A 27,245-nucleotide genomic window follows, 5' to 3' on the forward strand; every position below is an offset into this window, starting at 1 on the left:
TTACACATGAGTTCATGTGTAAAAGGGTGTGTAATGTATAATGTCAACATGGTTGTAAATGTAAAATTCACAATTTAAATTTTTCTTTTAAGGATTGAAAGAAACTTTCTGCCCCAACCCAGATGTTCAAACTGAGCATTGAAGATAGTTTTAGGATTAACCTGCTCCATATCTAGGGATAATATACTGTTTGGTGAATGTTGATATGTTTCTAATATTGATTGAGTTATAACAGGTAACACAGATGCAGAATCGGTGGCCAAGGGGCTACTGTGAGAGATGTAATTCCAGAATGGAATACAGAAGAAGTTGACCTGTGATAATGAAACAATTTTGTAATATTTCAACAGATATTAAAGTACCTGAGGTTTGAAATGTAGAAAGAACATATTACAGTTAAGCTAAAACATAGTAATGTAATGAGACGGAATTTAATTTAGACAACATCTTGTAACTAGCCTGGTAAAAGAAGTAAAGGCCATAGACTTTATTGTTTAGGTTATTATTATCATTATGGGGATATACATTTCATTTAAATTCATAATAGAAAGACATTTGATGACAGTATGTTGGATTTCTGTATTCATTTTTCAGCTTGATAATAGATAGGTAGAAGCAGTATTGCCAGGTGCAATCGATGGGATTTCTACACACTCAGGAAATCATTCACTCTGACATCATCATGACTTTAGTTGTTTTTGAATCATAATGAAATTGTATTACATAACGTTAGTGTGTTCTTACCACAAACAGGAAAAAGGATTTTATTTAGTTCACCATGAAGATGTTTTTTGTTTTGTAACATATGCCAAGTAGTAAGATTCAAGTATCAGCAGGTTCTGAATTATTATTCCTCTGTCCCACAACCAACAAGAATGTGGATGGGGAGAACTATATCTACTGGAGCCAGCAGAGATTCGTAAATTGCACCAGAGACACAGTAAAAGGATGACACAAACAGTTAGATAAAAACAGACCGATAGAATGGCACTAGACTTGTTCAAATAAAGTAATATTTAGCTATTTTTATTTAGCTATTTTTAGATAGTTTAATCCTTATACGTTGTAAAGGAACAAGTGCTTTTACACCAGATACAGTATGAAGATGATTTATGATGTGAAAGGAGGGAGTTAGACGTTTTCCATACCAAGCTAATTGCTGCTATTTTGCGAAGTGAAATTAAATGTTTAAGATAGAAGTTATGCACAAATGAAAAACTTCATATTTATTATGAATATGTATTCTTATTTGTATTTTTTACTTTTACGAGTTATGTACCATGCAATGTTCGGATGAAGAACTCTTTGATTTCAATATTATTTACATACCTTAAATGGTATGTAAGGAGGGATTGTTAGAAATTAAAATCAATGTTGATATGGCGTAATTTGAATTAAATACACTATTTGATTTAAATCAGTTTTATTCTGAAAAACCGGAAGTTCACTAACTACTAGCTTGACACTTTTATTCTGAAAATTCGTCCCTTTCTGGTTAGCATTTAGCATCTGGCGGAATCATACGATTTCAAACATTGAACCAAGGTGAAATGACATGTGATGTTGTACACTGAGCACGCTGGGATTAGCACTCATTTATTGACGCTGAATAATGTGTAGCAGGGAATGTTTAAATAACCACAGACACCAGAATGATGCAATTTAGCTACAGAAAAAGGCAGGAATTGCATTGGACCCGTCCCCCGACCACGCCGGCCAATAGGAGAAGACCTCAGATGACAACAGGAAGAGCAAGCCAAGAATTTACCTCTTCTACCCCCTGACCTGTACTGACCGGTCGTTGGATGTGGAGAGCGCCTCCACTCGCACATTTCATTTTGTACACCACCGCATCTTTTGTGTAATTAAATGCTGTAAACTTTTATAAGCTTCCCTTGACTCTTTTCAGTCTCTCCTGCTTTCAGGGTTCTAGAATTGCTTTCACTATACAGGAAACACACATTTCAAATGGTTTTTCCTGCCGTTTTTTTGTACACACAAGCATTCATCAATGGTTCGGAAAGTGGCGCTGTACCTTAATAATATAAAGGCTTGTATTGCGTGCATTTCCTGTTCGGAAAGTGGCAATGTACTGAGAGTGGAGGTGTCCTGAGATTAGTGCCTGCAGGCAGGCTCCAAGGACCAGTCAGCTCCGGACTGCGCACATGAAGCGCTACGTCATGAACGCAAGAAATCTACCCTCGTGGGGGCGCGCTCATGTGATTGGCTTAGAATGAAGGAGACATCTTATTGGCTATAGATAGAAACAATTACAAGTACGAATCGGGTGAGCGTCAGGGGAGTCTCAAAAAACCCACACACGAATGCACAGTGATCCGTGCACAGAAAGCGGTTTGTGTTTGCAGGTTCAGAGGTTTTTAAACGGAAAACAAATATGTGAGGATCAAAAATACATGTGTAAAACTTTTTTCTGTATTTTGATTTTATTTACATGTATATGAAACGGAACACATTTGTATGTGTATTGAAAAACACAAGTGTGAATCCTTTTGCAGATCATGAAATACAAGTGTGAATCCTTCTGTCTGCATGTGTGTATTATGAGACTGTTCTGAGCCCATATTTTTTTACCAATGAAATGATCTGTGCATGCTTACAGATTATCACAGACACACACACCCACACCCACACACACCCACACACACACACACACACACACACACACACACACACACACACACACACACACACACACACACACACACACACACAATGGCAGATGCAAGTATCAGCGAGAGCAGCAGCGCATTTGCAACTTGGAAATATAACCACTATTTTCAATTTGTGGGGATAAATGACGCAAAAATATTACGGTAAAATATAAACAGTGTGCAGGATAGAAAGCATTGTCCACATCAAATAACAGCAATGCCAATCTCCTGAAACACCTAACTATGTGCATGTGGGGAGTTGTCTTATACACACACACACACACACACACACACACACACACACACACACACACACACACACACACACACACACACACACACACACACACACACACACACACACACACACACACACACACACACACACACACACACACACACACACACACACACACACACACACACACACACACACACACACACACACACACACACACACACACACACACACACACACACACACACACAGACAGAGAGGGAGGAGAGGTGTGTGCTGGTTGTGCACAGGCCTACAAAATTGTTGTTTTCTCACCTGAGAGTGCACCAGGTCGCATGCTGCAGGACCTGCTGATCTGCTGCTGGAAATGACACACACACACACAATTAAGGGGTGTCATCATATGCCGTTTCCATGGAAACGCATCCCTCGCCATAAAACACGATGTTGCTGTAACTCCAATGGACACGGTCCGATCGACCCCCAAACTTCGCTTGTATATCACCGGTCCATGCCTCAACAGCTTTATGCCAAATCTGAGATCTCACCATAGGCTGTTGCCATGGAAACGCATAAACGTATTTTCTCCTACGTTACGTTTTTTATGAACGTATCTCAAATACATTTATTTTCTACATATCTTCTAGAAACATATTTTATCCCACGTTACGTTTCTTATGAACGCATCTTAAATACGTTTATTTTTTACATATCTTTGCCATTTATTGTCTTGCTTATAATAATGATAATAGTCCTTTATAAATATCATTTTAGAGCACACATTTGAAATCGACAATCGGGCTCGATATATGGTTAAATTAAAAGTAGGCGAGGCTGTAATTTCGCCAGCTGTTACTCTCATGAGCGAGGCAGAAAATAATAGTTTTAACATGCCAAAAAGCTGCTGTGTCGTTAATTGCACCTCAAACATTAAAACAAATCCAGAGTTACGTGTTTCTGTACTTCCTCTAAGAAGAAAGGACAGTAACAGAAGATCTATGTGACGCCAGATGTGGTGTTGTTAATGCGATATGATATCCGAAAAAAATTCTGTTTAGGATGGCCGAAGACACTACACTACCCATAATCCCCTGCTATCGTTTGGGACTACAGTCCCGTTGACAAACCCCGTGATTAATCTTCAAGCTCTGGGATTGGATGTTGGAGTGGCAGTGCGCCAAGGTTACGCCGAGCGTCAAAGCTCTTTGAAATGGAACGAAACCACCGCAGACTATTCAAAACTGGACACATGCTGGTTTCGCTACATGTTCTCTATGGCACGTCTCGACTGGGAATTATAGTTTTAAAAGACGTTTTTGTTTTTCCCAAAATTAGAAGTTGACAGTATTAAACTGTGTACAGCCCTGGAGGTTTAGGCGATAGGAAACAAATTGGTGAGTACAAATTTAAAACATGTACAAGTACTAAATGGGTGAAAATCGCTTGTATCCATAATGGCCAGCTTTAATATATACCCACATGACAGCTCATTGTTACTTAGTAATTCTACTCCACTACAATTCAGAGGTTAACCTGGTATTTTTACTCCACTACATTTATTTTAGTTGCTTTGCAGATTCTGATTAATGATGTGAAATATAAACAACCCTTAAATCAGACTTTAGTTACACCTGAGTAAAATTCAGGGAAGGTGATTGTCAAGTGCCAACAATCAGGAGAGATATTTGATAGTTGATGCTTGAGAATACGAAACATTTATCTGCAGATCTCTATAAAGTATATTCATTCATCATTATTCTCTACTAATAGTTAATTAAAAACTGTATATAATTGCTATTTTGCACATCCCTTTTAAGATTTCAAGATGTTCTAAGGTTTATTGACATATTATATACACAACTACGGTGTAGTTATGCAATGAATGAACAACTTGGGTCACAGGTTCCTCAACAGTTCATTACAAGACATCTATCAATATGTGTGTTTACCTCAACCATTAAACTGTCAAATTCTGCACATGTCTTATACTATCTACATACATAAGATTATACTTAATGTGTATAATATCCGTTAAAATAAGTGCTTCAACATAGTTAACATTGCAGGAAAGCAATATATTAGACGTTAAGTACTATGTCAGGCTTAATATTTATCTAGATACCCCCAAAGCTTTTTTCTTATTTGAAAGAAGACCTTAACCTAAAGTATTCTTTAATGTGTTAATAAAGGTTAATTAGTTTGTCTGTTTTGCACATCCTCCTATTAATATCTTTGTACATCCAGCACTAAACTATTTTATTGTAGAGATCACTTACAGTACAGTATCTTCTTGATTGACATTATTCAACAAAAATAATTAAATAACGTGCTTTAACCACTAGGCGGTGCACACAAGGTACACAAAGCATACTAATAACAACTTTGTATTATTAGTGTAGGACACTTATGTATGTATAACATCTGAAGATGTGTAGTTTTATTCATGTTTTTACATAATTTTACAGGATATTGCTATACTATTTCTCATGTTTTACTTCTAAACATTAATATCTGATTTGTAAAACATCACAGACGGAAAGGCATATCCATCATTTAATGCTAAGCTATTGAAATTGTGATTCCATAGATGTGTCTCTCATCACCCAAATCCCCTGACTATTCTTTCAACTCAGTATTTACATTCTTATATTCAAAGAAAATCAGTAATATCTTTAAAAACTACAAGTCCTTTTCTATCAGCCGTGCACCGTTATGGTGTAAATATAACCTATCTACCAATAATCAAATATAAAAGTCATACTGCAAGCAGACGTATTTTGTGAAAAGAAATGCAAGATGTTGTTTAATTGTTGATATATTTATGATCCACGTCACATATTCAGTTTTGGCGTCAGTTCTTCCAGTTTGTCCAAAGGTCTTCTCATCAGGGCTCTATACATAAAGAACTATGGCAGATGTGTAATATTTAATGCAGCTGAACCGTGTATTACAATGCCGTTATGTGATGACTTCCAAAGAGAAAAGCAAGAACACTCGGAATAAAGTATTATCTTATTTTTTAAAAATGTTTTCGGATATTACATTACATGTCACTTGTTAGACGCTTTTATCCAAAGCAACTTACATACTCAATACTTTGGACAATCCCCACAGGAGCAATTTGGGGTCAAGTGTCTTGCCCAGGGACTCAACAACATGCTGATTGCAGTGGGGTTTGAACCTAATCCCAACACTGATCCCAACACCAAGGCTCTATCCACTGCGCCACACACCTCCATATCGCATAAACACCATATCCCAACATGCAATGCGGCTAAAACATCCAATCAACGAGCTTCAAGCTGAGGATCTTGGTTAATCTGTTCAATGGGTTTGTGGTGTGTATCGCTCAAAATGTCCCTTATAGGCCTACGTCTGTTTCCGGTGACTTTATTTACGGCTAAAAAGCATGCTAAAAAGCCCAAGATTATAGAATTAAAAAAATAAATAAGAACAAGGATAATTGTGTGTTATTGTTGAGTAAATAACAGTGTGTTATTTAGAAAAGAATAACAAATTAGAAGGAAAAAAATATTTAAAAAATACAGATTTCAGTATTTTGAGGCTCTAAGCCCCCTTTATTTTCCTTACAGACGGCAAAAAAACTCCGACATTATACGACTTCAAATAAAAACAAATAAATACAAAGATAAAACACTGGCATGTAATTTACATTAATAGAATGGTTTTGAATAATATATGAGAGTAAAATCTACGTCACTTTACAGCCCCGCCCACTTTTGGGGAAACCAACGCTGTCATTTGAACGGCGATCAAGCCTGAAGCCACAGAGATCTTCTGTTACTGTCCTTTCTTCTGAGAGGAAGTACAGAAACACGTAACTCTGGATTTGTTTTTATGTTTGAGGTGCAATAAACGACACGGAGATTCATGTTACATTACCTAGTTGAACCTAGTGATTATATGGAGAATCCTAGTAGAGCCTAGGAGTCATTATTGATAGCTTTGGTTTTCTTAACAATAAAGAAGATTACCAAGCAACGGAATTGAGCATCTGAGTTCTTACGAGGCCATCGTATCAGAACGAATCGACCAAACAAGATAGACTCAGCTGATTCCACAACGCTAAGAACGGCCCTGCAGGTGCAGGAGAAACTCCTTCACCAACATGAGGAACAGCTGTCAGCAATTAACCAAGGGGTCCAGGGCTTAAATGTTCGTCAGGACAACTTTCAAGCTACTGTGTCCACGGAAATAAACCTACTGGCTGAGAAGATGCGGGAAGTACTCACTCACCTCGTGGCAAATCCTGGGGTTCCTGCGGCAGAGCTTTCCGGTCCAGCGGGGGTCGGGTCTGTCGATATTCCCGTACAAGTACCCGTGCATTCGCCTACGATCCGCCTCGCTTCGCCAGAGAAATTCTCCGGAGAATCTGGAAACTGTCGTCCTTTCCTGGTTGTTACGGTTGTATGTATTCCCCGTTTCTTTTTCCCGTTGGTTTCTCTACCCAGGTGTGCTGCATTGCTGTAACGAGGTTCAGACGAGGTGCACCTGGAGAAGGAAGTGCTTAAAAGCTCCAGTGCAGCAGCAGAAGGGAGAAGCCTCTGGGGTGGGGACTGCTGTGTCTCTGCTTCTCATCCTAGGAGAAACATTTGATGTGTTGTCTATAATAAATCCTATGGATTCGATGATTTTAAAAGGTGTCTTTCGTGTTATATTTGGGTCAGTGGTGCAATTTTGTTAGCTCCATAGGGCCATTTTGGTGGGGCGTAACAAATGGGGACTCGTCCGGGATAGAAGGTCCATGAGGTGAGGTCAATTTATTAGCATTTGTCTGTATCTAGTGGCTGTTTGCTTTGTTGAGAGATTTAGTTTGAGTTAATGTGTGGTTGTTGCTGTTTCTTTAGCTGGGCATTTAATTGTTTCACCAGCTTGCAATTTCAGTGTGGAGCACCTAGTCACCGGGCAGGTTTGAAGATCTTGCCACTTTTTTGTTTTGCCTTTCTTATTTTTGGTGGTAATCCTGAGTGGGGGTACGCTTCAGTCTATTGCTTTAAGCTATATCTATGGTCTTTGGTGATGCACTGAGTTCAGCGTTTAAAGTCGCCTCGAGCTCGGCAAGCCACTGAAGACTAGTTAGGTTAGTTAGCCATCTCCAACAGCTCAGGGTTGGGGTGCCTCACTATTGCTTGTTTTCCCAGTTTTTGCACAGCAACTTTTGACTCTACTTTTTGTTTGGCCACTCCATGTGTGCTCATACCGGTTCGTCAAGTGAGCTTGGTCAGTAGTTAGTGTGCTCATACCGGTTTGTCAAGTGAGCTTGTTCCGTAGTTAGTGTGCTCATACCTACGGTGGCCCTGAGAGGCCAGGGTGCTGCAAATAAAAGAACGCTGCAAATAAAAAAAACGCTGCAAATAAAAAAAACGCTGCAAATAAAAAACGCCGCGATGCAAATAAAAAAGCCACAACGGAAGGGAATTACCGGGGACTATTATTGCTGATGCACATACGACGGAAGTTAATTACCGGGGACTATTATTGCTGATGCACATGCGTTTTTTTTATGCGAGAGAAGAAGAAGGCTGGGGGATCTCCGGGAAACATCTCATGGGTAAGTTTATAATGTTAAAGTTACACAGGATGTAGATAATATCTGTCGCTGCCGTATTTATGACTTTAAATGACGTTATTTTGTGTGTGGGAGCAGATTATGTGTGTAGTGTATAATGTTAGTAGAACATAGCTACTTTTATCTGCTAACGTTAGCTGTTTTCTAAACAAACGGATCTGAGCCGACCGGGACTTAAAGATGATGCTAAGACACACAAAGTAAGTTGAATATGCCTTTATTCAACAGACGAGCTCGGGTCCTCTCCTCAACATGCTCTGAAGGAACAACTTTTACTGAATTAGGGCTGGGCAAGTTAACGCGTTATAATCGTTGCCCAGCCCTATATTGAATACATACAAGTATAGATCTTCACTAACATCCTGTAGTCAATCTTGACTCCATCAACATGTCATCTAAATGTGCCTGTCTAGAGATAAATGAGGGTCTCTTATCCTGCTTAGAGATAGAGAAGGGTCTCTATCCTATCCAAGACGTGCTTCCTTTGAGAAGTGTACTGGCTTTAAATCTTTCTTTTTTTTTTTTAATGTATTTTGACATTGTAGATGCATGGTTCAGATATTAAGTGATTGCAGCTGATATCTGCTGTTAAATTAGTGTCAGCTGTTTGCAGGTAACATTACCTGCTGCAATAGCTTACCAAGTAGCTGTTACTTAATTGCAAATGAATAACATTCACATTGCTCTTTTTCCACAGGCAATGTATTGTCCATATTGTGGGACTGCTGGGTGTTTTGGGAGGTTTTGCGGCTCCTGTGGCAGCAACATTGAATGTTTGGCTCCCTTTCTCGAAGATGGTAAGCTCCTCCTTAAAAGTCAAGAATTTCACCAGTACAGTGATAATGTCTTATTTGTATATGATTTGTTGCCATTTTAATATATGCTATACACATATTATTGTCAGTCATGGCAATTTCAACATGATTTAGAACTACTGATAAAAAAAAATGCCAACAAGTAAAAAAATCAGGTGAAATACCAAAGTTGACCAATTATGTGCTCCTTCATGTGCTGAGGGTTGAGCCTTCTGATGCGTTTATGCACAAATACAGGCATTAAAAGGGTACCTTTTTGTTTGCTACCTCTAGATTGATATGTATTTTTATCCTTACCAATTATGTAAGTATCCCAATATGTTGTCCTTTGCCTGTTTATTTCTCTTCTTTTTTGCTCCTCATGTCTGGAATTGTTCACGCATTGAACATACTGAAAACATACACTTATGCATCAAACATTTCAGGTATTTTCCTCATTACTGATACATTTTCATTTTTTTCTTAATAGGTTTTTTGTTATTAAGTTTCATTCCTAATGACACTGTTGTCTTTTCCCTTCAGTCACAGCATCTAATGAAGGAATCAAGGCAGGCCTCATCCACAAGTACTTCACGGAGGGACACGCTTATGAAGTGATACTTGATTTTCTAGAAAAAAGACACAACATTTTTCTTAGTCTGAGGACCTTAAAGAGGAGGCTACAGAACGCTGGCTTAACAAGAAGGACAGACTACACTCCCATTGGCACTGTACACCAAACTGTTGCACATGAACTGAGAGGCTCGGGTCGGCTGTTGGGTTACAGAGCTATGTGGCAGACATTGCAACAAAAGTATCACCTGACAGTAAAAAGGGAGGATGTTAGACAGACGATTTCCAGACTAGATCCATCTGGTGTTCAACTTCGTTCCAGGCGAAGGTTTGTCCGAAGGGGATACGTCACAGCAGGACCAAACCAAGTGTGGCACGCTGATGGATATGATAAACTTAAACCCTTTGGTATTGCCATCAGTGGCTGCATCGACGGCTTTTCAAGGAAAGTTATGTGGCTCAGGAGTGGCAGCACTAACAACGATCCGGGCATCATTGCGCAGTACTACCTGCAGTGTGTATCGGAGTTTGGACTACTTCCAGCCCGCCTTCGCACTGACTGTGGAACTGAAAACGGCACTATGGCAGCCATTAACTGCACATTACGATCTCAACACACAGATGATTTTGCAGGAGCCCTCAGTCACATGTATGGTACCTCAACTGCAAACCAGCGCATCGAGAGTTGGTGGTCTTTCTTCAGAAAGCAAAGGTATAGCCTTTTAAGGTCAGGTCCAATAATGTGTGTGTGTGTGTGTGTGTGTGTAAGCAAGCACAATAAATAATATTATTATGAATACATTTGCCTCAGAGTCCTGCATGAACTGTGCATAGACTGTATTTTAACATTGGTCATATGGTGGTACTTGGAGAGCCAACTATTTTCTCAGGTGGTACTTGGTGTGAAAAGGTTGAGAACCACTGATCTGAGGTATTGCGTTTTTTGGATAATACTTGCATACAAATCTATAAATGCCTTCAGGTTTCTAAAATATATAATGTAGCATTTCCCTCCGAATAATGGTCATAGACTTTACTGATCAATTAGAATTTATTTAAACTCCAGAGAAAACGTATAAGAGTTTTAGCCTCTTCGGGGGTTTTGAATTCCACCATTAGGACTCAGTTCTGGATCGAGCTCTTCAGTGACCTTAGAGAGAGGCACCTCTTCAATGGGAGCCATGAGCACAAGTGTCTGCTGCGATATGTGTTTTTGGGCATCTTCCAAAAAGACCTCGATGAGTACAGACAGCTGTGGAACAACCACACCATCAGACCTGTTCGCCTGTCTCAGTGTCCATCAGGTAAACCTGATGCCATGTACCACCTGCCTCACAGGTTTGTATTCAAATTGTTTGGTAATATTACTTTAAAATATATCTGACTTCATATAATTTGGTGTATCAGCCCAATATGACAAGTTTGTCACTTGATAAATAACGTGATTCATTTAGTCTGAAAACTCATTATTTCAAAATGATTTCAAGTCTTAAACGACTAAAAATGGATTCCAACACAAAACCTAAATCAGAAGATATCCAAAGCTATTCTGTCGATTTATCTTACTCAATTCCAAAAAGTACCTTGTGTTAGAAAGTGAGTAGAATGACCATATTTGACTGAAAGAGCTGCTGTCAACCTGAGATTAATTTCTCAAGTCAAAGCTCTTTGTTTAGGATTTAATTAACGAAGAACTGACTCAATGGAGTTTTAGTTATAATGCTTATCTAGCATGTTTGGGGGGTTAAATGATCCATTTGTAATCACTTGACTCATGTTTCAATTTATGACTGGTCATAGGTTTGGCGGAAGGGAGTGTGGATTTCCAGTGTCCTGGGAAGCCCTACACCACTTTGATGGCATCATGCAAGCATCATCCCAGTACAATTTGTGTGGTGATGAGAATCTGGAGATGCATTTTGTGGACTTGCAAAGACGGAGTGGGTTGGCTCCACCAGTGAACTGGACAGCTGCTGTTCAGAATTACATTTCCATGAAAAACATGTCTGGAGTGTAGAATACATTGCCCCACCAGCCCCCCAGAACCTTTTTTGTGTGTACAAGTTTCCAATGTAGGTTGAATATTATTTAGAATGCTGCAATTCTGAGTAGATAAGTCCAGTGAAATATTCAGCTTGTATCTTTGCATAAGTCATTAGACTGAAACCTTTCTTTGTTTAAATAAACATACAGCATATTCATGTATTTTGTAAAACATGTTTAGTGTTACATCCGTGTTATCAGTTGAATGGTCGATCGTCAGAAGATTATACACCTAATATTTTGGTAATTGATTTTAATTTTGAATATAAGCAGGTTCCAGCCTCTAAAATGTGAATATTTGCTGGATTAATTTGTTCTCTGAGGCTTCACTTTCTGACATTTTAAAGACCAAGGCGTGTCCGAAATCACTCATTCACTACTCCCTACTCCTTATATAGGGAATTCTATATAGGGAGTATTGAGTGATTTCAGACACAGCCCATAACAAATTGATGAATCATCAATAACATTCATTCATTGCATCAGTCACATATGCTACTGTTATTTCTATTTTCACAGTGGATCTGAGAATAAAATCTTGTGAACCAGCTACAGCTGTGTCATCTTTGTAGCGAGTGTGTAACATATGCTATACGTAGAAAAACAAGTCCTTACGTTAAAATGAAACACTTTTAAACCATTTAATGAAGAGTCATTCAGCTTTACTCTTTCACAAAGTCCATGTAAAAACATGTTGATAAAATGGGCAAAACAAAATTTGCACAACAAGGTGCCTTTTGCAGTCTTTATTTACTGTTTATGTAAATATTTGTAAAACATCTTAACACATGTTCTGAACTCTTGATTTAACCACGGTCTACCTTACCTACCTAACGAGAATACAATAACAATACAATACAAATGTGTGGTGTTGTTCACATGTTAGATATGAAATAGGACAAATCTGCCATGAAAAATACTCACATCTCTCTTACGTCACAACATTTTGGTCTGACAGATCGCAACATGAAAACAACGGACTGTGTAGCTACTGTGTGTGGGAACATTAACTTTTACCACAAGTTATTTAATTGTTTAAAGGCACCCAAAGCCGGGGGAATTATTAATGCCAAAGTTCATGTTGGCTTTGAAGGCACCATAAGTGTCCAAAAGAGGAAGCTTTAAAATGTTGGCACAGGTATTTGTCATTGGGAATGTTGACGTTGTAGAACATAGGAACTGAAGGCGTGGCAGAGGACTCATACCAGCAGGAGGCACACATGGCACACCTGTAGCGAACATTAACACCTCCTCCAAGGTCACTGAGCTGTCATTTTCTAAAAAGTAGAGAACATTGGAATCAATTGACAGTAAATACTATCTACATCAACACCGGAACTCTTTATAATCTGTGTGTATAAAAATCAGACAAGAGCAAATTGACTAACCTTCACAATCGAGAAGATAATCTGCCCAGTAACTCATAGCTTTCTCTTCCTGAGCCCTTCTGTTGCTTCCCTGTTGACTAAATTCAGGCTGGAACAGATTTTCCATCTCTGCAGCAGACAGCTTCACATCGGCATGACAGAGAGCAGGGGTCAGGACCGTCGGATGCTGCTGCAGAGCTGTCAGAAACTGCAAACTTTCAAGTCCAGCCTTGAATCTAAAATACAATTAAAAGATGCATGCAAAGATACATGTGCATCATGTAGAAGTAAGTAAGCAAGAAAATGGGACAACAGCAACACGTTTTTCATAATTATTTTAGCAATAACAATGAAATACAAAAACCTACCTTTCGATTGCAGTGTTGTTCCTGTGGATTATGTACCACTTCAGGTAATCCTCTGCTATCATTCTTTTTTCTTCACATGACCTGACATGTCTGAAGCACCCAGCAGTCTGCAACATGGCACTGTTCCGTATCATCAAGTCCTGAAGGATCTCCACTGAGGGTGAATTCTGAATCTAAAAGAAGAGATAACAGAGTCCCACACATTTCAAATATGACACGTAATTATAAAAAATGGTAATGCCAGAAGTATATCTTGAAAGAATGGTTTAAGTGGACAAAACTCTCTCTTTACCTATTCTAGAATTTCACACCCTTCTCATACCTCTTGTAGGACTTTCCCTATCTCCTCATCTGTAATGTCTCCGACAGATGCCTTGAAACTGCTCTGCCCTGAGATGTAGCTGACCAGATCCTCTGACAGAAAATTAGGACCTGGTCCACCATGCACAATGGACACAGCAATCATCTTCCCTGCTAAATAATACTCATCCTCTCTGATAGCTGTCCAAGATAATGCAGAATAAAGAAATATTAAATCAGTTTCTATATTTGAAAACACTGCAAGGTTGAAATATGGGTTCTTTTAAAACATTATACACAAAACAGAACCTGTTGAATTGTAGACCAGGTAGCGGCTCTCCACAGGTCCATCAAATATGGGCCGTTTGTTCAGCTCTGTCATGAGAAGGGAGAGGAATTCTCTCTTGGGGCCACCTGTATCGAGACCTTCCTCAAACCTCCCTTCATCGTCAGAGAATTTCACCAGGATGTCTTTCTTTTCTGAGAATGTTGCCCTTTTGAATCCTCTGACTGCTCCATCCCAGATGTTCGAGCGACAGATGTTAAATCTGCTGACAGCTCGATGGTCAATCTCTAGGGCCAGGTTTGCAGTTATCTCAGAAAGTGATTGCTGGTCCACCCTGTCATCAGATAAATTATGACCATGTTAAATGGTACACCATAGCACACATTTTTGATCAGGAAAAATAACAACCACAGTTGAAGTAAGGGTAACTTTTCTCTTACTTTGTATCCTCTGGAATGTCATGACTGCACTCAACACTGTCTGAGTCATCCTTATCCTCTATTACAATGGGCGCATACAGCTGAGTATATTTGCTGAGAAATTGACATACACAAGTTTACATTGTTGATGTTTTCATATAAAACATACTTGAATTGTAGAAAGGAAAGTATAATACCTATAGCACGCAGTTTCCAGCACACCTCCTGATGTTCCTGGGCCCTCTTGTGAGTCAGAAAATAAGACCTGAATCACAAACCATAACAGGGATAGGACAGGTAAGTTGAAGTATTTTAAATCATGGCTATCTGAAGGCTGATTTAGAAAGAAAAGACTATTCTAATGTACACAAACGTGGATCTCTGGGTCAGTGTGACACGTTATTTCATGTAGTTTAAGACATTAATTGTGTGACAATATTTCCAGACAAGGCTAAATGTGAACAAAAGACAATGTTTTGGAGCCACAATTACCGGAGCTGCTGAATCACTGCCTGACTCTGCAGGTTCCCATACCTGGAAGTAAAAAACAATATATCAGTGTGACACTTCAAATTTGACAGAACTAGAGCTTAACACATTTGAACATAAATATTGAATTCTATTATTCTAACAGAAAGTGTATGTGATTTGCGCCAGGGGGAATGATCCTTCTTACATTATTACTTTCAGTGAAAAACATACACATTATTATGGTGTGATTTTGCAGGGATCTGCACTAAATAAAGTTGTTTTCTTAAGTTTGTATAATATGTGTAAGCCAGGACGCTGCAACATTTACCGCAATTTAAAATGCTATTTTGGGACATGTTTCATCGTAAAAATATGCCGTCTATGTGAAATCTAGAAACATTTTCACTTCCAGATAGAATTTACAATATAAGCGATCTAAGATACAACAAATGTAGTACTCACTAATGTATCAGCTGCATTGAATTCTGCAGAAGTTGGACTCATGATGATCACCTCTGAATCCGATGAGTTGGATTCAGAGCTGGTTTCCTGAGCTGTGAAATACAAGAACAGGTATAAGAGGATTTTAGACTACTCAGAACAACAGAGTGCTTTCCTTGACAAACAAATCAATTTAAAAAGCTCTTCTTGGTTGGTAATTAATTTCACAATTACTTACAAGATGTAAAGAAATCTTCAGCTGTACAAATGTACAGTGTGATACGTTGGTAGGCCTTCCCCACTACCTCTTTGTACTCGTTTAGAGTGAAGGGTACTTCTGTTCCTGGTATATTAGTTATCTTTGTACCGTCAGGGTAGAGCAGTACGTAGGGACCACCATGTAAATTTCTGTCGAAGGTCTTCATTTTTTGCTCAGCAGCTCTCTGCAATTCGTCCGCATCCGACTCTGGTCGCATCAAAAGGGGAAGTACTGTTCCTCTTACAGTCTTCAGTACACCATCTTTCAGCCTCATAAGGCCTACTGAAATCTACAGAGAAACAACGAAATAGGCGACTGTTAACTAGTTCAGTGACACTATAAATACATGACAGAATGGACTGTCGGCAAATTATTAGTCTATCTCAGCAAAAAAATGTACCTTCACAACCTTCAGGTTGTCTTTTGATGGTGTTTTTTTTTTCTTAAGACCTGCTCGTCTCTCCTTCTCTTTTACACTCCGGAAAGTCCGGAATAACTCCAGTGTGCTTTTTCCTGTAGCCTCTGCTTGAAATAAGAGTCCAATCAATCGTCAATGACAAAGAACAGAGAGACATAGAGTGTTCTCACCCATACTCATAAGATATAGAGTGTACATTGCCTAAGCCTAATTCAAAAAATAAAAAAATAAAAATTACCTCCACTTGTGCCTGTTTTATCAACATCACACAGGAATTTGAGGTCCTTGCCACATGAACAGCAAAAGGCTGATTTAGAGTCCTGCTGCTGTCCACAAAAAGGACAATACATTATGACCTGCAAGAAAACAAATAAAGTATCATTAGGTTGCTTTGCGCTTCAATTGCATGAACATCTTTCTATCTATCTATCTATCTATCTATATATAAAGCAAGAAATGTCCGTGTGTGTGTGTCTGTGTGTGTGTCTGTGGCTCGCATATCTCTCTGACTGTTTGTCAGATCGACCTAAGCTTTCGGATATGGCTTGCGGATTGCATGATGATTTGCATCCTTCATTTAGAATTTTTTGGGATTCATTTTTCTAAACCTTTATTTTTGACGAATCTACGCGCTCCGGTACGCCCCCCGGACAACATTGCAAGCAGCAATTATGGGAGCCAAACAATCGGTCCGCTTAGTACAGGCACAAGCTTTGAACGGCCATGCCCCGAACGGGCACTGCACTAGTTTTTAAATAACACTAACACATTTGGAAAGACTAATCAGTACTACTTTCAACGCTGGCTTAATACAAGGAATCTCCCAAAATGGATTGCAAGTGTGTCTTAATCACGACATTCCCCACTGACAAGGGCAAGACAAGTTTCAGGCAGTTAAACACGCAAGAATACTGTGAGTCTGTGAGTGTGTGTGTGTGTGTGTGTGTGTGTGTGTGTGTGTGTGTGGTCTAGATTTAAAACGGTTCAAGCTGCACGGATAAATCGAGCAGAATCAAACAGTTTTTACAGACAAGCAAACAACTTGAAAATAGCTTTCTGCAGTTTTGATCAAAGCTATGTTCTACTAACATTATACACTACACACATAATCTGCTCCCACACACAAAATAACGTCATTTAAAGTCATAAATACGGCAGCGACAGATATTATCTACATCCTGTGTAACTTTAACATTATAAACTTACCCATGAGATGTTTCCCGGAGATCCCCCAGCCTTCTTCTTCTCTCGCATAAAAAAAACGCATGTGCATCAGCAATAATAGTCCCCGGTAATTAACTTCCGTCGTATGTGCATCAGCAATAATAGTCCCCGGTAATTCACTTCCGTTGTGGCTTTTTTATTTGCATCGCGGCGTTTTTTATTTGCAGCGTTTTTTTTATTTGCAGCGTTTTTTTTATTTGCAGCGTTCTTTTATTTGCAGCACCCTGGCCTCTCAGGGCCACCGTACATACCGGTTCGTCAAGTGAGCTTGTTCAGTAGTTAGTGTGCTCATACCGGTTCGTCAAGTGAGCTTGTTCAGTAGTTAGTGTGCTCATACCGGTTCGTCAAGTGAGCTTGTTGCTGGTTTCCTGCATTGTTAGAAATTAAAATCAATGTTGATATGGCGTAATTTGAATTAAATACACTATTTGATTTAAATCAGTTTTATTCTGAAAAACCGGAAGTTCTCACTATTAGCTTAACACTTTTATTCTGAAAATTCGTCACTTCCGGTTAGCATTTAGCATCTGGCGGAATCATACGATTTCAAACCTTGAACCAAGGTGAAATGACATGTGATGTTGTACACTGAACACACTGGGATTAGCACTCATTTATTGACGCTGAATAATGTGTAGCAGGGAATGTTTAAATAACCACAGATGCCAGAATGATGCAATTTAGCTACAGAAAAAGGCAGGAATTGCATTGGACCCGCCCCCCGACAACGCCGGCCAATAGGAGAAGACCTCAGATGACAACAGGAAGAGCAAGCCAAGAATTGATCTCTTCGACCCCCTGACCTGAACTGACCGGTCGGATGTGGAGAGCGCCTCCACTCGCACATTTCATTTTGTACACCACCGCATATTTTTTGTAATTAAATGCTGTTAACTTTTATAAGCTTCCCTTGACTCTTTTCAGTCTCTCTTGCCTTCAGGGTTCTAGAATTGCTTTCAATTTGGCGTCCCTGGGTGGACCTGAAGCAGGATAGAGCTGAGTAGAGGGGAAGGCTGCAAGCTAACTAGCATCACACCAGGCTGCACAAAGGGAGGACAGGCTACAGACTCACTGCTGGAGTTTTTGGCTGGGCCTAAACGAAAGGTGAGACAGTTACCTGTTCAATTCAAAAACTGTATAGTTAAATAACTTGCATTAGGTGCAAGTGTTGGTAGTGATCTGTAGATTGATCTGTGGTGATAATGTAGTGATTGCGAGTGGTGTGGAGATTGTATATAGTGTTTCTATTCATCTCTGTTGTATCTTCGGCGCCGCCCGATTAATGTGAATATTACATAGTATTAAGACCTTCTGGGGAGGTACCAGACTTGATCTGGTTTACACTGGACTGGGTCCATTCATGTTAATCTATATGTTTGATGTGTTAAATCGGCGTAGTCCGGTTTAATAAAGTATATTGTGTGGAGTTTTTAAGCCGAAAAGTATATTTTTGTGCGATGTTCTAAGCCGAAACGATTGTGTACAAGATTGGTATGAGATCAGCTTTTAAGGTCAGCATCGAAAGAATTTAGAGCTAAGATAAATGAAGATTGTGTTGTTTTGTATTGTCAAGCAGTGTGGTTTTAATCTGCACATGTTGAGTGTTCCCCTTCCCCCAGTCACATGAGGTTTATGCTATACTGCTAAGCTAGTTAGCTAGCCAGTTGGCATTACTAGATGATGAAGTAGTTTGAGTGAAGATACAACTGGTAATTACTGATTAAATACACAGGGATGGTGTAGATGAACGTTGAGAGTAGATTGAGTTGTTTTGTTTTTCATGCTTTTCAAAGAAAGTCATTTGAACTTTATTATTTTGGGGAAATAAACAGGAAGTAGGTTTATGAACCGGAAGTATTAGTTGATACATTTGGAGTTCAAAAATAAAACAGCTCCCCTAGCGGACATAAGTATTACAGTTAATACATTCTTCACCACACAGATAAAGATTACAGGAGGTTTCTTTGAATTGAAGTATTGTAGTTGACTCATTTTATGACATTTGCATAATTTCATAAACTTGAGTATACACTGTACACGGTTTATTTGGATTTGCACCATATTCATATTTTCATATTACTAAGTCAACTCCTGTTCATTTTTATTTCTTTATTCAGATTTTAAAATTTGCATAATTTCAAAATGTTAATTTAATTTGTCTAATTTTGATTTTGATTTTCCAATTTCAGTTTTACAACATTTTAATTTATTTGAAAAAAACAAAAAAAACAACAACAACCAGATTTTAAAGTTAAGTTCAGGTGACATAGGATATCTTTGTAAAGAATACAAAGGTACTATTCAGAGGATTAGTTTTTCATCTTTGATAACTTAATAATATTATCCAAGTACTTAAACATGTCGCCAAAAGACACCAAGTTGAGACCAGTCGCAGAGCCAGGCTCAACTGCAGATATCAAGGAAAGGGTAAAAATCAGATCAGATGCTTTAACAGTTTCAAGTAAAAGACAGAGGACATGGAACCAAATGGAGAAACTGTTAGAACAGTGGCAAACAAGAGGATTGATTCCAGCAGATGATCAACCTGGACCAACGGAAGCCCATAGAAAAGCTGTAGTTGAACATGAGAATGCTGAATACCTACAACAGGAAAAAGCATGGATCAAAGCCGGACAACCCTCTTGGTATGGACCTGAAAACATTGCTATGAACAGAGCTGAAAAAAGAAAAGCTATGGTTGCAAGTCTGGTATTCCATCTTGAAGATGCCAGCCAAGGATTGACAAACAGCTTACATGTGGTAGAACTCAGCAGAAGAATGGAAGAGGAGACCAACAGAAGAATGGAAGAACTCAGCAGAAGAATGGAAGCAGAACTCTGCAGAAGAGAGGAAGAATCCAACAGAAGAATGGAAGAACTCGGCAGAAGAATGGAAGCAGAACTCTGCAGAAGAGAGGAAGAATCCAACAGAAGAATGGAATAACTCAGCAGAAGAATGGAAGCAGAACTCTGCAGAAGAGAGGAAGAATCCAACAGAAGAATGGAAGAACTCGGCAGAAGAATGGAAGCAGAACTCTGCAGAAGAGAGGAAAAAACCAACAGAAGAATGGAAGCAGAACTCTGCAGAAGAGAGGAAGAATCCAACAGAAGAATGGAAGAACTCGGCAGAATAATGGAAAAGGAACTCAACAGAAGAGAGGAAGAATCCAACAGAAGAATGGAAGAACTCGGCAGAATAATGGAAAAGGAACTCAACAGAAGAATGGAAGAGCAGCTCAACAGAGGAATGGAAGAGAGACGAAAAGCAGATGAAGCACATAATGACATTATTGAAGAGAGACGAAAGGCAGATGAAGCCCATAATGACATTATTGCCGAAAGACAAAGGGAGGAAGATAAATACCAACAACTTCTGGCGGAAAGACGACAAGAAGATGTAAGATTTCAGGACATGATGGCAGATAGACAACGGAGAGAAAGGAGAGAACAAGAAGAACGAAGAACTCAAAGAAAACGCAGAACAAACTACTCTCCTGACTATTCCGAAGGACAGGGAGATGAAGATGACGACGGCGGTACACAGTCTGAAACCAGTAGACACTCCCCATACCATGAACAGTCACAGCAACAACGCGGTTTTGCATCTCCTCCTCAGAATAATAGTAGCGACGAAAATGAGCAACATTACCCTGGGACATGCCCCAAAACAAGAAGAACCAAGAAAACTAAAAGATCCAAGACCGGTGCACATACCTCCATGCCATTGATAGCGGCTGGAAGAGGAGGATTTCAATACCAACCGTGGACTCACAGGGACATGGAAGCATTAGTGGAAAAACTACCTCCACTCACGAAAGGAGGTCAGAAGTGGGTGACTGATCTGGAGAGATACACAGCCCAAGACCACCTGTGCTTGGGAGACATGAGGGCCCTGCTCGGACGGATTTAAGGACGACTGGAAGCAAGAGCAGTAGATTCCGAGGCCAATTGCACGCACGACCCAGATAAAACTTCATTCAACTACATCAGGTCGAATTATTGGGCTGCTATTCGTCACATCTACCCGACAACACGCAGTTTACATGCCCTCACCGGCCTGAGGAAAGGCACGGAGGAAAACATGCATGCCTTCCTGAAGAGATGTGAAGGAGTGTGGGAGGACTGTACTGGAGAACGACATGACGTTTCGCCGGCTGTCACAATGCTGTGGAAGGACGCGCTCATTAAAGCCCTTCCCCAATCAGTGCAGGCACGCCTTAGAGATGTGGTGGGGTTAGAAGCTAAAATCCCAGAAGAATGGAGACTACATCTCATTCACCATGACATCAAATGCTAGGAAATAACAAAGGAAGATGATGAAGAAACAAAGAAACTGGAAAAAATACTTTTGAAGATGCAGGTGGCTGAGAAAGATACTGAAGCTAATCAGATGGCCATACTAGCAGAGAAGGCAGGGTGGACACCTCCAACAGTTCAAACTCAGGAAGAACCAGAGAATCAAATGCAGAACCAACAAAGCGGAGGAGGAAGTGTATGTCCACAAAACCAAGTTCAGCAGATACCTGTGTATCTTCCTACGCAAGTACAGCCACAAGCACAGCAGTATCTTCAACAGCAGACACCTGTGTATCTTCCTACGCAAGTACAGCCACAAGCACCGCAGTATCTTCCCACACAATTCCAGCAACAGCAAATACCTGTGTATCTTCCTACACAAGTACAGTCGCAAGCACAGTTATACACTCCCATACAGCATCAACAAAAGGGACAATGGAGAGGAAAGCAACGCTCAAGAGGAAGAAGAGATTGCGGCTGCTTCATATGTGGTGATTGTAGACATTTGGCCAGAGATTGCCCCACTCAGCAATATCCACCACAAGGTATCACCTCACAATACAGTGAAAAATTGAGGCGGAAGCATATGCCAGGGCCATGACGAATATTTCTGTTGGACCAGGTGATTGGGTAAATGTAAAAATCCACAAGATGAACTTGTTGCAACCTGTATGGAATGGACCGTGGGAAGTTGTAGAACGCACTGCAGATGCACTCCGGATCAAAGTTAAAAAAGGAACATGTTGGCACCCACTTACACAGTGTGTAGCCGCACCGCTACATTTTCAGAAACGGCACGGCAGTTAGAACTGATTTTGGAAAACTGGTTCAAAACAATAAGGAATCGAACATTTTTACAACGACAGCACCAGGAGATGAGTAAACTCAAGAATCCGTAGAGTGTAAATACATAGAGAAAAACACATTTTTATACTCGAACTGTTTGCACATCATAGACAAGGGATTTAGACAATATAAATAAATGTTCACTAAAAGTAATAAGTATAATGGAAAGTAGACATAGGCCTACACTTGAGTCAAATTTCATTACTGTAATCTGATTAGTGTGCTCTGCAGGGTTACTATTGTTCTAAGTAACAGTGGGATTTAAAATATTGGAGAAAATATGGAGATGTTCTTTCGTAGTGTGTGAAATATGTGATGCTTGAAACAGGTGTTTCAATTTATAGGAGAAAATGGTTTCCTGAAAGAGTCAGGTTGGGTAAATATGTAGCAATGTAATGGATGAAACAATTTTTAGAGGGAGTATTTGTAATATCATTCGTAGACATTCATTGTGTTGTTTAGATGGCATTTAACAACTAAGACGGATAGTATGATTAGAAAGGGACAGAGTGGAAAGGGTTCGATTTATTTAACCTCAGTGTGCTAGATTTCTTATAGATAATGCGTCCCGAGACCTGGACTCCCCCTCTGAGTCAGAAAGGCTACGACGACGTCCCGCCAAGCAGACAAAAGACCTAACCCAACAGGAAACTCCTCCTTCTCCATCAAACAGAAAGAGAACCAGAGCTGAAACAACAACAACAACAACAGAACTGCAGCCAGAACTATCTCCACCTGAGGCATCCAGAACCAAACGGCTTGCTGACATACAGAGATACTCTCATCAGTCCCTCAGACCGGGCATGAAGTTCCAAGCTGAGCCACGAGATTTGGCAAGAGCAAAGTGTGAAACTTGAGAGCAGAATCCGCCCTCCATATAAATAGCGAAGAGACTGTAAAGGAGGAGATGACATATAAAAAGCAGTGCAAGAACAGTGGCATGATGTGGGCTGCAGATGTGACTGGGCCAAAGGCTGCCTAAAAGAGTTACAGCGGATGGATTCAAGAGCTGATGGACTGAAGAGAAGACAGAATCAGAGGAGTTGGCATGGTCGATTAGAAGTGAGGAGGCCGCGGTCACGGCTTGAGACAACCAGAGGAGGAGAAAAGGAGAACGGGAATGAGTGAGTTTACGCATAAACACACTTATTCACAAACGCACATAAAAGAGACCACATTTAAATAACTTGAATTGACTTGATAAATACGTAAAGACAAACAGATTTATTAACCATGAATTAATCAATTTGTAAATTAAAAATAGCAGTAAAGAGGAAACTATTAAAGTAAAATGAGAATCACACTGAGGGAGACATGATGGAAATATTCTCTACACTTTAAGCAGTGGGTGTTTTGGAGTACAGAGTAGAACCATATGCTTCAATCTTTTCATCATGTTAACAAATTATTCCTTTAGGGATTTTTATTCACGTGTGATCTCATTTGTTACAATATTGATCACCATTAAAAGGATAGTTTTAGGAACCACTCTATAAGACACATCTGTATTTGTATGGATCATGTTAAAGGAAGAGCTCGTGCCAAGCCAAATATAGTATTCCAATCTGAAGTGTTGATTTCTCCATTGTAGCATAGTTATTACCATAGGAGGGCTTTCAGATGGAAATATAAAATCCTTGATAAAGGAGGGAGTAATTGTTACATGTTCGGACACCCAAGGTTCCACACACTGCTAAAGAGTTTAACGTTGTTTTTTAAGTGGAACAGAATTGAAGATAGATGAGCTATGAAATACATAGCAGAGCTACACAGATCCTAGTAATGGTTTGACTCAAGATAATAGTTATGTACACAAGTTTCTGAATTAGATCTATTAAACATTGTAATACTAATTAGGTGTAAATGAATTGCAGTAGTAGTAGTACTATAAGGAAGTGAGTTTTGTACCAAGTTTCAGGAAAGATGGGAGGCAGAAGTCCAAAAGGAAAGTTAGAACCATCTTGAAAATCATAGTTGAAATCGTGAATGAATAAGGAATGGCGCTCCACATAAGACATATTTTTGTAGATAAAGGGAACCCGCCTATGCTGAAATACCTCTGAAAAGACTCTGCAGAGCACGACATGGCCAAAAGACCGAGACCAAATTACCTTTGACCCTGACTGACAGTGTGACAAAAGCACTGTCAATGACTGACCCTGGGGTCAGTCACCAAACCAAACCTGACTTGACAACCAGATAGTGTGAGTGTGAATGAATGCCGGCATGTGATCAGTGTAACTGCATGATTCTAAAACAATAACTAACCAAGCATGTTTTTGGACTAACATATTATTTTGGAGCTCCAAGGGAAACGAGAGGTTTCCTAAAAATTCCATAAAAAGGGGAAACCGGACATGTGACCCGTTTCTAATCTACTTGATGATATTTTATTCCCACAGGAGATGGCGGTTTGCAAATGTAAAACTCAATCTAAAATCTGAAGATTTTGTTTCTTTTGGGCCTGAAAGACAGAGAGAAACACTTATTTTCACTGAAGTGTTTACTGTGGAAATAATAATAATGGGTCTAAAATTATAAACAATGTTCATTATTTCCCTAACCAATATTTACCTGAAAGTGTTTTCCCCCTCCCCATTACAGGATTTTGTTACACATTAGTTCATGTGTAAATAGGGGGGAGTGTCTATAATGTAAATGTAAAATTCACAATTAAATTTTTTTCTTTAAGGATTGAAAGAAACTTTCTGCCCCAACCCAGATGTTCAAACTGAGCATTGAAGATAGTTTTAGGATTAACCTGCTCCATATCTAGGGATAATATACTGTTTGGTGAATGTTGACATGTTTCTAATATTGATTGAGTTATAACCGGTAACACAGATGCAGAATCAGTGGCCAAGGGGCCAAGGGGCTACTGTGAGAGATCTAATTCCAGAATGGAATACCGAAAAAGTTGACCTGTGATAATGAAACAATTTTGTAATATTTCAACAGATATTAAAGTACCTGAGGTTTGAAATGTAGAAAGAACATATTACAGTTAAGCTGAAACATAGTAATGTAATGAGACAGAATTTAATTTTGACAACATCTTGTAACTAGCCTGGTAAAAGAAGTAAAGGCCATAGACTTTATTGTTTAGGTTATTATTATCATTATGGGGATATACATTTCATTTAAATTCATAATAGAAAGAGATGACAGTATGTTGGATTTCTGTATTCATTTTTCAGCTTGATAATAGATAGGTAGAAGCAGTATTGCCAGGTGCAATCGATGGGATTTCTGCACACGATCCAAGCAGAGAATGACGTACCTTACAGGACAGACACACTCAGGAAATCATTCACTCTGGCATCATCATGACTTTAGTTGTTTTTTAATCATAATGAAATTGTATTACATAACGTTAGTGTGTTTTTACCACAAACAGGAATAGTTAATTGTTATATTAGATTTGAGAAGATTACAAGGATTTTATTTAGTTCACCATGAAGGTGTTTTTTGTTTGTAACATATGCCAAGTATTAAGATTCAAATATCAGCAGGTTCTGAATTATTATTCCTCTGTCCCAAAACCAACAAGAATGTGGATGGAGAGAACTATATCTACTGGAGCCAGCAGAGATTCGTAAATTGCACCAGAGACACAGTAAAAGGATGACACAAACAGTTAGATAAAAACAGACCGATAGAATGGCGCTAGACTTGTTTAAATAAAGAGTAATATTTAGCTATTTTTAGATAGTTTAATCCTTCTTATACTTTGTAAAGGAACAAGTGCCTCTACACCAGATACAGTATGAAGATGATTTATGATGTGAAAGGAGGGCGTTAGACATTTTCCATACCAAGCCAATTGCTGCTATTTTGCGAAGTGACATTAAAGGTTTAAGATAGAAGTTATGCACAAATGAAAAACTTTATATTTATGATGAATATGTATTATTTGTATTTTTGACTTTTATGAGTTATGTACCATGCAATGTTCGGATGAAGAACGCATTGATTTCAATATTATTTACATACCTTAAATGGTATGTAAGGAGGGATTGTTAGAAATTAAAATCAATGTTGATATGGCGTAATTTGAATTAAATACACTATTTGATTTAAATCAGTTTTATTCTGAAAAACCGGAAGTTCTCACTATTAGCTTAACACTTTTATTCAGAAAATGTGTCACTTCCGGTTAGCATTTAGCATCTGGCGGAATCATACGATTTCAAACCTTGAACCAAGGTGATGTTGTGATGTTGTACACTGAGCACACTGGGATTAGCACTCATTTATTGACGCTGAATAATGTGTAGCAGGGAATGTTTAAATAACCACAGACACCAGAATGATGCAATTTAGCTACAGAAAAAGGCAGGAATTGCATTGGACCCGCCCCCCGACAACGCCGGCCAATAGGAGAAGACCTCAGATGACAACAGGAAGAGCAAGCCAAGAATTGATCGCTTCGACCCCCTGACCTGAACTGACCGGTCGGATGTGGAGAGCGCCTCCACTCGCACATTTCATTTTGTACACCAACGCATATTTTGTGTAATTAAATGCTGTTAACTTTTATAAGCTTCCCTTGACTCTTTTCAGTCTCTCTTGCCTTCAGGGTTCTAGAATTGCTTTCAGCATCCATTACAGTAACTTGTGCATGTGGTTGTAAGATCACAT

At 39.2% G+C, this 27,245-nt stretch overlaps 2 protein-coding genes and 1 long non-coding RNA gene across 10 annotated transcripts; 2 read left to right on the forward strand and 1 right to left on the reverse strand.

Annotated features, from left to right (window-relative positions):
- Positions 1-8,333: 8,333 nt before the first annotated feature.
- Positions 8,334-12,084, forward strand: LOC307044838 (uncharacterized protein). 4 transcript variants are annotated; one of them, XM_079690244.1, is made up of 5 exons: positions 8,336-8,482; positions 9,198-9,297; positions 9,838-10,579; positions 10,987-11,205; positions 11,668-12,084. In XM_079690244.1, the coding sequence occupies exons 1-5, from the start codon at positions 8,435-8,437 to the stop codon at positions 11,882-11,884; spliced, it is 1,326 nt and encodes a 441-aa protein (XP_079546370.1). In that variant the 5' UTR covers positions 8,336-8,434; the 3' UTR covers positions 11,885-12,084. The 4 variants fall into 4 exon arrangements, with proteins under 4 accessions (XP_079546373.1, XP_079546370.1, XP_079546371.1 ...); XM_079690245.1 differs by lacking the exon at positions 8,336-8,482 and adding an exon at positions 8,493-8,700; XM_079690247.1 differs by lacking the exon at positions 10,987-11,205 and having other exon boundaries at positions 8,334-8,482.
- Positions 12,085-12,537: 453 nt separating this feature from the next.
- Positions 12,538-17,635, reverse strand: LOC307044839 (uncharacterized protein). Of its 5 annotated transcripts, none has more exons than XM_079690249.1 (12): positions 17,446-17,635; positions 16,478-16,595; positions 16,222-16,343; positions 15,801-16,110; positions 15,584-15,675; positions 15,143-15,184; positions 14,848-14,915; positions 14,672-14,764; positions 14,255-14,565; positions 13,646-13,818; positions 13,299-13,513; positions 12,538-13,187 (listed from the first exon to the last, which is right to left on the reverse strand). In XM_079690249.1, the coding sequence occupies exons 1-10, from the start codon at positions 17,491-17,493 to the stop codon at positions 13,718-13,720; spliced, it is 1,305 nt and encodes a 434-aa protein (XP_079546375.1). In that variant the 5' UTR covers positions 17,494-17,635; the 3' UTR covers positions 12,538-13,187; positions 13,299-13,513; positions 13,646-13,717. The 5 variants fall into 5 exon arrangements, with proteins under 5 accessions (XP_079546375.1, XP_079546376.1, XP_079546374.1 ...); XM_079690250.1 differs by having other exon boundaries at positions 16,231-16,346; XM_079690248.1 differs by having other exon boundaries at positions 16,222-16,346.
- Positions 17,636-17,755: 120 nt separating this feature from the next.
- Positions 17,756-27,151, forward strand: LOC307044854. The gene is made up of 2 exons (XR_013809702.1): positions 17,756-18,567; positions 23,152-27,151. It is a non-coding gene; the product is annotated as an uncharacterized lncRNA (long non-coding RNA).
- The last annotated feature ends 94 nt before the right edge of the window (positions 27,152-27,245 follow it).

The sequence above is a fragment of the Notothenia rossii genome (assembly GCF_949606895.1).
Source record: "Notothenia rossii genome assembly, chromosome: 6".
Lineage (NCBI taxonomy): Eukaryota > Metazoa > Chordata > Actinopteri > Perciformes > Nototheniidae > Notothenia > Notothenia rossii.

What these genes read in the sequence shown, in the direction of transcription:
- LOC307044838 (XM_079690244.1), top strand. Translation starts at nt 8,435, where the DNA reads ATGCGAGAGAAGAAGAAGGCTGGGGGATCTCCGGGAAACATCTCATGG. An exon ending in CTCCGGGAAACATCTCATGG is followed by an intron (nt 8,483 to 9,197) that starts GTAAGTTTATAA and finishes CTTTTTCCACAG; the next exon opens with GCAATGTATTGTCCATATTG. An exon ending in ATGTACCACCTGCCTCACAG is followed by an intron (nt 11,206 to 11,667) that starts GTTTGTATTCAA and finishes GACTGGTCATAG; the next exon opens with GTTTGGCGGAAGGGAGTGTG.
- LOC307044839 (XM_079690248.1), bottom strand. Translation starts at nt 17,493, where the DNA reads ATGCGAGAGAAGAAGAAGGCTGGGGGATCTCCGGGAAACATCTCATGG. An exon ending in ACAACCTGAAGGTTGTGAAG is followed by an intron (nt 16,111 to 16,221) that starts GTACATTTTTTT and finishes GTTTCTCTGTAG; the next exon opens with ATTTCAGTAGGCCTTATGAG. An exon ending in CCTGGTCTACAATTCAACAG is followed by an intron (nt 13,819 to 14,254) that starts GTTCTGTTTTGT and finishes CTCTTCTTTTAG; the next exon opens with ATTCAGAATTCACCCTCAGT.